General features: G+C 39.6%; 1 protein-coding gene across 2 annotated transcripts; it reads right to left on the reverse strand.

The window, feature by feature from the left end:
* Positions 1–1,236: 1,236 nt before the first annotated feature.
* On the reverse strand, positions 1,237–8,982 carry znf281b (zinc finger protein 281b). Of its 2 annotated transcripts, none has more exons than XM_006807531.3 (7): positions 8,856–8,982; positions 6,249–6,770; positions 5,825–5,938; positions 5,550–5,673; positions 4,652–4,735; positions 4,420–4,538; positions 1,237–4,085 (listed from the first exon to the last, which is right to left on the reverse strand). In XM_006807531.3, exons 2-7 carry the CDS (start codon positions 6,699–6,701, stop codon positions 2,463–2,465), a joined length of 2,517 nt encoding a protein of 838 aa, XP_006807594.2. In that variant the 5' UTR covers positions 6,702–6,770; positions 8,856–8,982; the 3' UTR covers positions 1,237–2,462. The 2 variants fall into 2 exon arrangements, with proteins under 2 accessions (XP_006807594.2, XP_087700767.1); XM_087844641.1 differs by lacking the exon at positions 8,856–8,982 and adding an exon at positions 8,539–8,682.
* Positions 8,983–15,729: the final 6,747 nt, after the last annotated feature.

Here is a 15,729-nt window from a genome sequence, read left to right on the forward strand (position 1 = left end):
TTTGTACATTTTTGTAAACAATATCCTTCTAGAGATCATATCAAAACACATTATGGCAAGTAGCAAAAATAAGGGATATAACATGAGAAAAATGAATGTTCTATGAGGCATCTATAATGCAACACTGCTTGGCGTGGATGTTTTTTTACAGAAATAAAAAAGAAAGAAATACATTTGCATTTTGATGAGTCATTTGCTCTATTATTGTAAACACAGGCAGTGTTAAATGATTATACAATATGTCGAAACTATACTACAAATATTCCCACTACATACATGAAACGCGTGTCCCTGCTTTTTTTTTCTTTTTTTATGCTTTAGTGATATGAGGTATATTTAGGTCAATCTTTTTGTCTTTTTCCCCCCCCTCCATTTCACCCACTCTTTTTTTCTTTTATTCCCCTCTACTTTAAAAGCATAGTGTGTGTTTGGAGTGAAGTGGCTGGTCAGTCAGTCTTTGTTCCCTGTGATCTGAGCAGCTTCAAAGTCTCTTGGCTGTGGAGCTCACAGACATAGGAAAAGGAAAGAGGAGGGGGGCTACAGCTCACAGGAAATCAACTAAATTAAATATCAACCCTGGCTGCCGGGACAAAATGGCCTTAGCCACGGAAGACAAAGAAGGCCATTGTTTATTCTTGCGAGTGCAGGGCTGCATTTATGGGGAAGGGAGGTGGACATAACTTTTTCTCTTTCTTAACTGTATAACCGAACCGATTCCTTGGAGTTACTACATCAGTGTGTTTTAAGCAAATCATAACAAATGAGAGGGATTGGCTGTAGGTCCGGTGATTACTTGCCTTAAAGAAAAGAAAAAAAAGAAAACAAAAAACAAGAAATCTGCAAAGTCAGTTGTGACTAGTGAAAAATAAATAAGATGGTAAAAGTATGCTGTCAACATACTCATACGTTTAAAGATATAGGGGTTCCAGCATGTCAGCCCATCTCTCGAAAACACTTAAATACAAAGAGGTACTCTCAAAATATTGTATAACAAAAATTATGGCAAATCTTTTTTTTTTTAACATCACCCGAAAAACCGTAACAAAATTAAAAAAAACAAACAAACAAAAAAAAAAAAACCCAACCCCCCCACCCAAAATCGTCTAGCCTTGAGAAAGGCATCACATCAAAATACATTTAAATGCCCACGGTCATGCCTAGTCAAACCCTATCAAAGCCCATCAAATAACCCACCCTCACCTCCCTCCCCATTACCCACCCCTCTATCCCTCCCTCCCCAAATCCCATTCACAGTTTTCTCCTCTTAAAATAATATTAATAATCATTAGCATAATAATGACGTATCACATATGCAAATTGAATGGGTTATTGTTGTTTCCAATGATGATTTGTTTTTTTTATAAAAGTGCTTGTTTCATTCCACTGACACAAATGAACAGCAAGGAGTGGAGTAGAAAAAGTGGTGAAAATAACCCAAAAATAAAAGAAGGAAAAAAAGAAGTTAAAATCACTTCTGCAACAGCACGTTGAAAAGATCGCAGAGACTGGCGTTCACTCTCAAAACAGACGGCTGTAACGGTGGTGCAGAGTTACTTCGACAACCAAGCTGCTGTGCAGAAGCAGAGAGTGTGTTTGTACAGACTTCATCAACTGACACTGACCAATCAGTGATGTTCAAACATCTTCTTCACTTCAGAGCGGTGTGAAAACAATGCACTAGACTTTGCTACAAATCATCCTAACTGATGTACATGTGGCGCTCAACTAAAAAATAATAATAATAATAATGTGAATGTCTTCACATTTACAAAACAGTACCATAATCTCGACAAAGCTACACGCAGTAGAAATCATAGATGATCACCTATTGTAATTTGTTGTTCTGACAAGTTAAATAAACCCACCCCTCCTAAAAAAAAACGAAGAAAAAAAATCAAAGCTTTGAAGTATCAAGAATACCTGTAAAACTGTGCTAATTGCATCTCATAATACAAAGTCTTATTACACAATTTTGCCTATTTTCCTGAGTTAATACGTTTCTTGTAACAGACAATATATACTTTTTTTGCCATTTGAATTCTGGGCCTTTCCCTGACACAAATGTTATTATTACTGAAATCATCAACACTATTATTACTTTACAACTGTATGATGATTGGTAAAACAAGGGTACAGAAGATGAAGGAAAAAAAACAAAACAGCAAGTTCATAGCTACCATCTAAATGTTTTAAATTACATTTATATCTACGGTACGTTCATATCAAAAATCACTACTCTTGAACAGAAAATTAAGCGACTACATAATAAAAATGATTTTTTTTTAAAAAAATTGCATTTGAGGCCATGGAAGACCCTCCCTGGTCATTTCTGTATTAACATTTAATGGCAGTGTTAAAAAAAAAAAAAGTTTGCTACAAGAACAAAATTAGGATGGTGGAGGGGGGCTTTTATGAACAGTAACAGAACAGCCCCCCCTTACTGGATACACCTCGTTTGACCCTTATCTGAAACTTTGGCTTGTTGGGGTTTTTGATCCTGTACTCACTGGCTCACTGATGTCAGCTAACAAACTGGTATACCCTGAGAATTCTGACACTGGAGTCCGTATTCGATGGTCGACCTCTGTCCCAGGATCACTGCCGTAGCTCAGAGGGGTCCGACGTCCTGACTTGAATTGGGAGCCAAAGGCTTGGGCAAAGTTCTCAATCTGGTATGTGGTTTCTTTTGGGGGGTTCAGTGGGGACAGGTCTGGGTAGGTGGAGCCATTTGTGGGTGCTGGAGCGCTTCCTCCAGCCTTGGATTGCTGCCCCTTGGAGCTCTCTGCCGGGGCAGTGAGGTCCTGGGGAGGTAGGTTGAAGGTGCCAGGTGAGTGCTGCTTCTCCAACTGCTCGGTGAGCTCCTGAGATGGAGTCAGCTGCTGGTGGCTAGCAGATTCCAAGCTTAGGTGGTAGCCTGTCTGGGAGGGGGATCCAACGAGCATACCATAGTGGGATTTTGAGGAGGACGAGGAGGAGGTTGATGAAGGAGCAGCGATGGGCAGTGGGGAGGAGACAGCAGGCGGGTAGCCACAGTCCAGTGGGGATGTGGTGTACACGTGTTTGTCAGAGAACAGGGGCCCTGTGGGACTGGAGCTGCTCGAGAGGAGCGGGAAGGGCCCTGTTGCACCGAGGCTGGGGAAGGGTCCGCTATGGCTGGTGCGTTCCAGAGCCTGCAGGAGGAACTTTGAGTACTCGCTCATCACTGCCGTTTTGTCACCACCATTCGGCGAGTCATCCTCCAACTCCGGAGTAACAGGAGCTGCTGGCTGAAGGTCCACATGGTGTGGGTGGTCTGACAGGTCAAAAGTCACATCATGGTGGTGTGTTCCCTCTGGTTTATGGCTATAATGGTCTAGCAGGCTTTGCAATACCTCATCTGGAATGCCCGACTTGTCGTGCTTCAGTTCCAGCGGCGAGGAGTCTAGCATGGCCAGGGTGGGCTCAGGTCCCAGGGAGCCCTGTATTACGCTACTGCCCTGGGATGCCATGTGCAGGGAGCCAGCTCCAAAGTCATTGTTAACTGCATGGAGGTAGCGCCGCTTTTTCACAAACTGCATTGCATCGTCATAGTTGCTGCTGGTGGTGGGCCCCTGCTTGTTGCCCCCGGGTCCCTGAAGCAGACCCATGTTATCTAGGCCAGAAGCCTCCACGTGATCCATGGAGCTGGGCTTCTGACCCAACAGTTTTTGTCCATCAGAGCCATCTTCCAGAGAAAGGAGGCCCTTATCAAGTCCCTTACGGCCAGCCTTTTTGAACACCAATTTGGGAGTACGTCCCTGCATGACCTGGTCAGAGCCCGAGGGGTCCATGCTGAAATCTTGCAGGCCCAAGTCACGGGCCATCCCCCCAGAAGATGAGGCCCCTGCCGCCGAGGCATTCTTCTTTCTCTTGCGTTCGCTGCCCTCCCCATTTTTGGACTTTGCTCTCCTGCGTCCAGAGGTGGTAGAGTTTCCCTGAGTGAGTGAATAGCTGCCCTGGCCTAGCTCTGCTTCGCTGAGCTCCAGCATGCTTGGGTCTAGGCCCTTCTTTATGGCTTCTCCACAAGTCCGTTTGTGCTTCAGTAACCGGTCTGTTCTTGAGAAAAACTAAAAGAGAGAAATGTGGGTTTAGTCTCCGCTGATGGACATTAGTATCTCTAAAATCCCCTTTTTGAAATTTTAACAGAAAATCCACTGCAGTGGTAAGCAGCTGGGAACATAACCACTGAATTTGAACAACAGAACTTTATATTCGCTGACCTCTTGTGTGATACAGCTAATCCCATTAAGACCAGGGCTTAAGAGTGGCTTAGATATAAATGCTCAGATGCAAATTATGATAATATATGCACAACTGAAAGAAAAAGGACTTCAAACATATTTAAAAGCTCAAGGAAATGTACACAAAACTAAACAGAGAGAGAGACTACAAAGTGCCTACTTGTTGGCAGGTGTCGCAGCGATATGGCTTCTCGCCACTGTGTGTCCTTTTGTGCCTCTCCATGTGGTACTTCTGGATAAAGCGCATGTTACACTGGTCACAGCTGAAAGGTTTTTCCCCTGAAAAATACAGCAGTGACAGCATCAGGGCCTGTGCAACTCCCAACAAGTTTACAAAATAAACACGCTGTTCAGGTCGAGCCATTTATTTGAGTTACTGTGTCGGGACTCACCACTGTGAATCTTCTCGTGCCGCTGGAGCAGGTACTTCTGAATGAAGCTCATGTTACACTGACTGCACCGGAAAGGCCTCTCACCTGTGCAGTCAAGAGTACAACCATCCGCTCACCACATTAATTAGATCCCAGCCCGCGCCATAACTGAAGTCACAATAAAATCTATGCTATTCTGGTCGGGTTGCGTAAATATAAAGAAACCTGTGAGAGACGTGTAGTAACCAGTAGATATAACAACATATTAGCATGTTTGAGAAACTGCACTGCATTACAGATATAGCATTGCAAAGATGCTATTACAAATCAATGTCTGTAATAATAGAAAAACAAGGAAATGGTTTCAAAATAAAAATCATATTGGATGGATTTTCCGTTAAATGGTTTATGAGTTCTACTTCAATGAGCTAAGTAAGGAATTCCCAGCACAGAGAATGATTAAGATTTCCAGATAGACATGAGTAATCCGTGACTCAACGCTGGCTTTAGTGACTGTCTGGTTTCAAAAGAGGCCCCAGGTGCTTGTGGTGAAGAGCACAACACCACATATGTAGATCCATCACATCACAAATCCAAATTTCATTTTCATTCCTCAAATTCTGGTAACAGATCTTTACCCCTAATGGCAGATTCCAGCTGCCTTGAAATGAATCTGGAGCTATGTGATTTATAGAAACTTCAGATGTGTTATAAAGCAAAGAGACACAAGAAACAGGCACTGTCTCTTGTAGCTTTCTCTGTTCTGTTACTGATTTAACGCATCCTTTTTGCATCTCTCATCACTTCATATCCCCCCAACTTAAAGCATTGCAAAGCAACTTCAACAAAAAAATCATTTGAATGTATTTATTGTTTAAATGCATGAAAACAGTGCCAAGAAGCACTGAAAGTCTCTCACCTGTGTGTATGAGCACGTGTCTACGCAAGTGGTAGGAGCTGCGGAAGGCAGCATTACAGTGCTCACAGATATGTGGTTTAGAGTTGGGGGATAGGCAGGCTCCATCTGCATCCAGCATCAAGTTCTAGAAGGGGAAAAAAACAGAAACAAAATACAAAAAACATGAGTATAAGCTCATAATAATAATTTGCTGATTTGAATCAACACTGTAGGATACCTGTCAACTAACAATGCACATCATTTTCTTGTATAATGAGTCTAGAAAAGTCACCGACCTTTGCAGCATCACTGCGTTTCCTTCGAGCTTTGCCTCCCTGTCCATCTCCATTGCTCTTCCGTCCTCTTCTACCTGACGACTCTTTTGGCTCTTTAACTTGTCTCCCAGACATCTAAAGGCAAACACAACAAGCATTGGATTATTTAATTTAGTTCAGTTCTTTGTGGTTCTTGTTGTCTTTGAGCAACTGTAACCACATAATTTCCTCAGGGACTAATAAAGTATTCTGATTCTGATACACGCAGTTAACAGATGGCTGTTATCACTGCTGTCACAGCCAACCAGGCACCATTATATGAAAATTTCCACCCTGAAAGTAAAGGGAAGAAACCAAGCAGAAACAAGGAAACTGGAAAGTTTCACACTAAACTAAACAACAATAAATCTGAAATAATATCTAAAAAAAAGTGACCCCATCTCACCGGTTCTCCAAGGGTGCGGACATTGCTGAGGCTGAGGTCATGCAGGAGCATGTTCTGGTGATTTTGGTGGTGGGTTCCAAAAGACATATCTGCCATGTCGGTACCACTCTTCCCCGCGCCCCCTCCACCACAGTTCACCCCCTGTGCTCCACCCACGCCGTAGAGGGGCATACGGTAATCCAGCTCACTTGGCCGCTCCTGCTTAATGCCCATGCTGTGAAGGAAGCCCCCTGTGTTTGCAGCAGTGCCGCCCTGGTGTTCTGGAGGTGAGTCACGTTCTTTCTTCAGGATCATCTCCTGGGGCAACTCACCCATGACGGACTGCGAGGCCAGCCGTGTAAAGCTGGTGACTGGCGGTAAGTGGCTGAACATAAGCATACCTGGTGCAAAATTGGGGTCCATGCCTCCGTTTCGCAAAAACTCATTGCCTATCTTGTCCTGAATAATACTCATGGTGGTAGGTTTCCTTTGTGCAGGGGAGGAGGGTAATTAATCTAAAAAGGAATGCAGGAGGAGAATATCCTGAAAGGGAGAACAGATAAAAAGCCGTGTTCATGATAACAGGCACGAGAGTTCACAGATCCAAACAAACCACTTCATTTTGATGTGTGTCCTTATCACAGCATCACTTCCTCAATCTATAACAGCTACAAAGCAGAGCTACAACAAATTAAACCATTATTGATTAAATAATTCCTACATATTGGCTAATTACCTAATTATTTTAACTCTGCTACAAAGCCTTTGTGCCCTATAATAACCTCTAAATTTTTCTAAATCTTTAAACTTTTTATTTATTACAGAATTTTCTAGGACTGACCAAAACACTGGGTTTGATAACTGAAAACCTCAAGGTATGATTTGCACAAATATATTCAGTTTCCAAATGGAAACATTTTTAAATTGTGCGATATGTCTTACTTAAAACAAATACCTCACTTTATAATTTACAACCAAGCATAATAAAACATCTATTACAACAATAGACTGAATTAGTATATAATAACTTGCATCAATACACTCAATATACCACAGAATTTGACATGTTTCATCAAGAAATTTCAGTTTGAAAATTGTGTGAATGAAGATTTTTGATTTTACATAAAGGAATACAGGTATTTTCTGAATAAACCAGAAAAGACATGGTAAGGATTAATATAAATGCATGTGAGCTTGGTGACGTAAAATCATAGAAACCCCAAAACTGTTAAGCTTTTTTGAGGGGGCACTAAAACCACACCATTTCTATTCAATAGCAGCAGGAGGAGGTGGGGGAAAAAAAAAATCAAAGATTGCATCTGAAATATTTAATCCTCCTCACGTATTGTTCTACATCTGACGCCACATGTGACTTGGACGGCAGCCAAAATAAAATCGGCGTAGTAGCTTGATCGCTTAGACGTGCATCCCTATTGTTTTGCACTTTGATGCATGCTGGACCACACCGCTTGCATCTCTGACTAATAAACCCAGCATGAGCGCAAAAGCTGGAGGCACTGGGCTGCAGTACTGGCAAATTAATCGGCTGAGTACACTTGCCTAAAACAAACGATATTTAGGTCAAATCGTGCCAGACATTAGGAGTGATTTTACGCAGACACAGTCGGGGGACTGTAAGCGCGGTGTTTGTGGAGAACAAGCAGAGTGAGAATTTATTGTTTGGTCTGCACCAGCTGACCATTTGGCTACGTGACACTGCTGTTCAACAGAAAGCGGATGAGCTTTTGTGATGCATAGTAGTTAGCCAGCTAGTTAGCATAGTTAGCTACCCGACTAACCACAATGAGACAACGCATCTCTGCGACCTCAATCAAAACAATCGCCTAAAAATATCCCAGAAACGAAAAATCAGCCCCTCAAATGAAAGTCACAGCAATACCCAGAGTTACAGGACTCCAAATAACCGTGTGTGTGGTCAGCAATTCATAATTTGATAAGAAATATAATCTTTTAGCATGTTACCTATAGTTGCTATCAAGCTAGCTCACGCTAAAACAGCACCGCTGATCAAGGTGAATATTTATGAAATTAACCAGTTTCATTATTTGTAGGGAGCTTTTTAAAAAGTGAACTGGCACGTTTTGGGCAGGAAAATACAAGAAATGGCTAATAACGTGAAGTTAAAACGGACGCTGGCTTTGAAGTGAGCTCAGCGAAACGAAACGCTCATTCTCCAATTCCCCAGCTTTGATGACGCTCGTGAAATCAAATCTGTCTGGCTGCGAGCGACGCTGGCGCTCCGTTTATTGATAGCTAACTTTAGCTGCAATTAAAACCACACAATGCTCACCGGGACAGTCGGATATCAAATCATTCCTCCCCGTTTCCCCTCGTACATGCGGACTTCCGACCTAATAAGCGAGCTACATGAAAACTGCGTGCTTTGCAGCAGCTGTGTTTATAACAATCAACTTGCCACGAGCTAGCTCGTTAGCCGTTAGCTGCCCCGACTGAAAACCCGCATTACGGCCCGTGGAAGAGAAACAATGATGCTGGCTCTCCGTGCATCCCCCGTTTGCGCCGAGCCAGACAATCGTTCGCACGAATCTCTACAAAGTCCTAAGAGAAAATCGCTCCGATTAAAAACCAATTTAATTTCCCACTCACCTACACATGACCGCAGCTGGTTTCAAACGTGCCCGTATTCTCTCTGTAATCGCCGCTTTGGGGTTTTATTGCCAAAACATTGTTCTCCGGCGGTCGCTGTTTTCTTCCATCTTGTCCTGGCGCGGGGAATTATGGGTGTCGCGGACGGGTCGTGAGAGGAGACAGGCGAAGTGCTGCTGAGGTTTCAGAGGTGCTCAACTATGCTGCTTTAGAAACTCCGTGCATTACAGAAGCGTATAACGATACTGCCTCACTATAATGAGAGTTTAAGTGTAGATCTGCGACGGTTCTAATTGGGTTAATGCTTATGTTAAAGGATACTTTCAACTCCTTTGACACACATTTTAATAAACATGGTTTGGTGTGCACTTTGTGGCACTTCACAACATAAGCTATCTGCTGCAACAAAAGAAAACACGTTTTTCAGCATAACTCTGACACAGCATGTTTAGAATTTTAGAGTTATTGCGCAAATGCAAGAAAGCAGCCCCATAGATGACGATCAGCATGACTTCAGCCTGAGGACATGGCATTTGTCCGTTGGCTCTTGAGCTGTTCCTGATTAGAGTTTGGAGTGTGGCGGTTTATGTCTTCGACATGTGGCAGGCTGCTACGGTTTGGGAGTGCTGTTTACATACTGTGTGGGCTTGGTCTTCAGCTGTGTTTAGTATGATATTTAAAGTAACATATGCCTAAATTCTAGGACCCAAGGTTTCCCAACTTATTATTGCTTTGTAATGAGAGAACAGTACAACTTCAGTAGCAACTTAATTAATTTCATTTGCCAGTCATTGTGTTAATTCTTGTTATTTATCTCAGGTTTGGCAACAGAAAGCATAGAAATCATAGAAATCACAAAACGTTTTTATGGTGTAAGAGTTTGTACAGTCCTAACAAGCTTGAAAGTCAATATTTAGTATGACCACTTTTCAATTCAATTCAATTCAATTCAATTTTATTTATATAGCGCCAAATCACAACAAATGTCGCCTCAAGGCGCTTCATAGATACAGAGAAAAGCCCAACAATCATATGACCCCCTATGAGCAAGCACTTTGGCGACAGTGGGAAGGAAAAACTCCCTTTTAACAGGAAGAAACCTCCGGCAGAACCAAGCTCAGGGAGGGGCGGCCATCTGCTGCGACCGGTTGGGGTGAGAGAAGGAAGACAAGAAGACATTGACATGTTTCCTTTTCAACACACTGTTAAGTCTTCAGGAGTTTGTCTCCAGGCTTCCTGAAGGACATTTAAAGCTCTTTTTTGGATGTTGGCTGTCTTTTGTTCCGTTCTCTGTCAAGATGATTCCAGTGTGCTTCAATAACTTTTAAGCTCTGGGCTCTGGGGAGGCCAATACATGACTGATGGTGTTCCACTGTATGTTTTTTTTTCCATTAAGGTATGCTTTTACTGCATTGGCAATGTGTTTGGAGTCATTTTCATGCTGAAAAATGAAGCTGTTGCCAATCCGATGTTTTCCTGATGGTATTACGTGATGGATCAGAATCTAAAAATACTTTTCTGCATTCATAATTTCATCAATTTCGACAAGATACCCCAACACCACTGGTAGAAATGCATCGAGTTTTACAGATGGCTATCCACACTCATGGTTGTGCCTCTCTCCTGACCTCCTCCATACATACTGTAGATGATTTAAACCAAAAATCTGAAATGTAGATTCATCACTCCATAAGACCTGTTGCCACTGATTTTAAGTACAGCTGTTGTGTAATTTTGCATTTTGCAGCCTCCTTATTTCTTCAGGACTCAACTTTCAGGTATCCATAGGTTTTTAGGTCTGCAAATATTCTTCTTTTGCCTTCTACTTCTCAAATTGTCTTTTAAGAACAGACCATACTGAGATATGGCAAGTTTTCAGCTAAATGATATGGTGGTGCAAAAACGATATTGTATGCCTGCCTGTACATTTGGCTAAAGAAAAGGGAACAAATTATGTGTTTCCCTTGAGTTAGGTGGATGGTTTTATATACTTGAATGAGTCATAGGTGAGAGTAAAGTGGCTTGGCAAAACCAAACAAAAAAAAAGAAAGAAAGAAAGAAAGAAAATTCCTCTGAAAATATTAAGGTACAAAGAGTGGACTGAAAATGAGTCACAGCCAATATCCAAAGAAAAACTTTCAAGGCCTTCAGAAATCCCATGGAAGTATTGATCAAGACACAGAAGCAAAATATAAAGAAATAAATACTTAAGAGGTTACAATGAATTCAAAATACTAGAACAAAAAACATGAATTAAGTCTAAAATTTCAACCCACTGCAGCTCGAGGGACTGTAACGTGAAAAATATTCACAGTGTGAAGGTTACATTTTGCTTGACTTCAATAAATATACTTAGTTTAATTTATAATTTAAAAGTGATTTTCCAAAGGTTGGTTGACTGAATGACACTTTAGGGAGCCAGCATGTAACTGAGACCCGCCTAGAGACAATACACATAACTGCTTAATGTTTTTTACGAGCTTGTTCAAAGGTTAGTGGTTTATGTCAGTAACTGTCCTTTTTGAACTGGTTTATATATTTTAATCATTACTGAAGCAGCTGTATGTTGAGCAAGAGTTCTAAGAAAGGGAAAAATTGTTCTATTTTTGTCCCAGTCTTTCATGCTTTAACACAAACTGTTAAGGAATTCAATATGCAGTAGTGGATTTTTTCCTTGTCTTGACCACACAAAATATCACCAAGGCGTGCTGTTGGTCCATGAGCTGCACTTTGAGAACCAGTGCTTTAAAAAAATTGAAATTAAAGTCAAGATCACATTATGCTTATTTTCTAAAGATAAGGTGCTGGTTTGCATTTCTTTGGAAAAATCTAGAGCTATTTTCTCAGGCTGTTTTATCACTCGTGTTAATGTTATTGCAGTGGAATAGTGGTGGTAAACATTTCTTCATGGAACATTTTATTTTCTATTGAATAAAAAAGTAATAATAATAAAATGAAAGTTTCTTCTGTTGTGTGATGAGTCTTTTTATTTAGGTTGTCGAAGCACTGCATTTGTCATTGAGTAGAAATGGTTATTCTGACTGATTGCACAGCAATTCTTGAGAGCTTTTTTCCTCCCACGTATGCATTTTCAATTGACAATCAATATCATAAAGTATATATATATATATATATGAATAAAAAGGGACACTTTGTTTTTTTCATTGTGACCTTGGAGTGTTTTCTTGTTGACTGAGCCGACAAAAAACATCTCAGTCGTTAGGCAGATAAACTGATAACTATGTCTTAATCACAACGTTTTTTATTATACTTATGTAATCCTCTGACAGGAATTTTCTGGAATACGATAGTGATGTGAGATTTGCAGAAGAAAAGTTTAATAACTTAACAGTTACATCCGATAACTTGATATAGTGCATGCTCTTACTGTTTTTCATATAAACTGTAATCAGAGCTCTGCCTGCTAATGTTACTAGAAGGAAATTTGTTCTGAGTGTGTGTGGTTCAGGTAAATGATGGCTTCCTGTATTGCACAAATGTTTTAGTTTTTTTTAAAAGCCAAGTATCATTTGCAGCTTAATTATTATTATTATTTTAATAGCGTGTACTCGGTGCACTCACAAAAAGCTATCTTATCTTTGTATGTTGGCATAGTATAAGAAATGCTTTGATATGATAGTTTGGAAATTAATTTGGATTTGTTGTCTGTGATAACTCAAAGATACGCGATCTAAAGAACAAAAGCAGGGAGGGAAATCATCTCATGTGATTTAATCTTCTCATTCATAAGTTCAATATATATCCCACATTCTCACATTTGAATTCAAAAAGAGGAATATCATATCAAACTATTAGAGCAGGATCATGCTGTATGTTTGTGTGCGCTAGTATATATACAGCTCTGTTCCCAGAAGAGTTGTGAAACTGTAAAACGTACATTAAACTGAATAGAGGGATCTTATACTTCAAGGTATGATTTCAAATAGTGAAACAGATTTTTTTTGTATTAATCATTTTAAAAATATCCACATTTTGAATGTGGTGCTTCTAAAAATACAGAACAGAAACAACGGGAGTCTGGAAATGTGTAAAAAACCACCTTGTGAAATATCCTACAAGTAACTGGTTAATGATTAGTAACACGATTGCTTTATAAATAGTATTGCATAACAGTGCAGTCTTTCAGTAATAAAAATGGAGAGTGATTAACTACAGGTCATTGTGAAAGAAAGTCTGGGCAAATATATAAGACTCTATTGATCCTGAACAACATATACACCTTTCTGAGCAACTTTGATGTTGCTTATTTCAGCAAAACAAGGAAAAACTGCAAGGTGTTTCTAGTAACATGATTTGATTCAGTAATAAAAGAGTGTGGGTGTGTGGGTGCAAAGCCCTCCTGTCTGTAATTCTTGAAAAATGAAACAGAAAGTACAACTCAAGACCTCCCGGGCTTCTGAAGAACTGAAATCTTTTATCAAGACAGAACAATAAAACACTTAAACGTTTAAAAGTACTCCTCAGTTCCCAAACACTTTCAGAGCATTGTTAAAGGAAGAGGAGAGAGAACGCACAATGTTGTGTTTGTAGAAATTTATATATAAAAAAAGAGTTTGAATATTTGAGTGACATTGCCTTTTCTTGTTGTATGGAAACAGCAGTTTTCATTACTTACTAGTTTATGAAGCCCCTTTTCAATACATTGTGTAAACATGTATGTAATTGCACTTTATATATCAGTAATATACAATTGGTAATCCCCACAAAACCTGTATCATCTGGCTTCTGCAAACATCAACCAATATGTTTTAACTTAGTGTTCTGACTGACATTTTTCCATACACAATTATTATGATTTCATTGTAGAATACCTCATTTCCTGCTTTCTGGTGGTTGTTTTATTTTGTCTTTGGTCCCGATGACCTGCATCATCCTAACCACTCAGCCAATTCATATAGCTGTATATAAGCAACTTTAGGAGTGTGAGGTGACAAGATGATGAAGCATTTCACTTTGATATTCTGCTTGTGACTTTAGTTTATTTGTATTTATAAAGCACTTTTCTAAACAAAGTTGCAAAGTGCTGAACAATAATGATTAAAGCAACAAATATGAAAAGTTAAATTAAAAATAAATACCGTGGAGAAAAAAACAATTACAAATTCAAAAATATTTGATAAAGGTGTTTGCAGCTATAGAAAGCCAAATTATATTCAATTCTATTCAATTTGATTGCATTTATAAAGCAAAGTATAGATCCTTCAACAAAACCGAGAACCCCAACAATCAGAAGACTCCTTTTGAGGAAGCACTTGGTGACAGTGGGATAGAAAAAACTCCCTTTTAACCAGAAAAAAGGCTCAGGAAGGGGCAGCTGTGTGCTGATGCAAAAGACTGTAAAGCATGAAACGTCTTCAAAACGGTGTTTTAATCTATTTTCACGTTATATTGAGTCTATTAAAACACACACACACACACACACACACACACACACACACACACACACACACACACACACACACACAGAGAGAGAGAGAGAGAGAGAGAGAGAGAGAGAGAGAGAGAGAGAGAGAGAATATATGCACATATAACATGTGCTGATGACATGACTCATCTCATTACTCCGAAAACATCAGTACCATAGATTATAATTCCATTTTCAATATCAAACAATGAATTTCATATTCTGAATAAACCCTTTGAAATAAACATTTCATCGCTCTCAAGCTGGAACATTACAATGAACGACCACTGTCATCGGTTTTCATTTACTTCCATTGTAGAAACACTAGGTGGAGATAAACATCCACCACCAGGCGCCATACTCGTATTAATCATTTTAAAAATATCCACATTTTGAATGTGGTGCTTCTAAAAATACAGAACAGAAACAACGGGAGTCTGGAAATGTGTAAAAAACCACCTTGTGAAATATCCTACAAGTAACTGGTTAATGATTAGTAACATGATTGCTTTATAAATAGTATTGCATAACAGTGCAGTCTTTCAGTAATAAAAATGGAGAGTGATTAACTACAGGTCATTGTGAAAGAAAGTCTGGGCAAATATATAAGACTCTATTGATCCTGAACAACATATACACCTTTCTGAGCAACTTTGATGTTGCTTATTTCAGCAAAACAAGGAAAAACTGCAAGGTGTTTCTAGTAACATGATTTGATTCAGTAATAAAAGGGTGTGGGTGTGTGGGTGCAAAGCCCTCCTGTCTGTAATTCTTGAAAAATGAAACAGAAAATACAACTCAAGACCTCCCGGGCTTCTGAAGAACTGAAATCTTTTATCAAGACAGAACAATAAAACACTTAAACGTTTAAAAGTACTCCTCAGTTCCCAAACACTTTCAGAGCATTGTTAAAGGAAGAGGTGAGAGAACGCACAATGTTGTGTTTGTAGAAATCTATATATAAAAAAAGAGTTTGAATATTTGAGTGACATTGCCTTTTCTTGTTGTATGGAAACAGCAGAGTTTTCATTACTTACTAGTTTATGAAGCCCCTTTTCAATACATTGTGTAAACATGTATGTAATTGCACTTTATATATCAGTAATATACAATTGGTAATCCCCACAAAACCTGTATCATCTGGCTTCTGCAAACATCAACCAATATGTTTTAACTTAGTGTTCTGACTGACATTTTTCCATACACAATTATTATGATTTCATTGTAGAATACCTCATTTCCTGCTTTCTGGTGGTTGTTTTATTTTGTCTTTGGTCCCGATGACCTGCATCATCCTAACCACTCAGCCAATTCATATAGCTGTATATAAGCAACTTTAGGAGTGTGAGGTGACAAGATGATGAAGCATTTCACTTTGATATTCTGCTTGTGACTTTAGTTTATTTGTATTTATAAAGCACTTTTCTAAACAAAGTTACAAAGTGCTGA

Source organism: Neolamprologus brichardi, chromosome 8 (assembly GCF_056152115.1).
Source record: "Neolamprologus brichardi isolate AB-2024 chromosome 8, ASM5615211v1, whole genome shotgun sequence".
Classification (NCBI taxonomy): Eukaryota; Metazoa; Chordata; class Actinopteri; order Cichliformes; family Cichlidae; genus Neolamprologus; species Neolamprologus brichardi.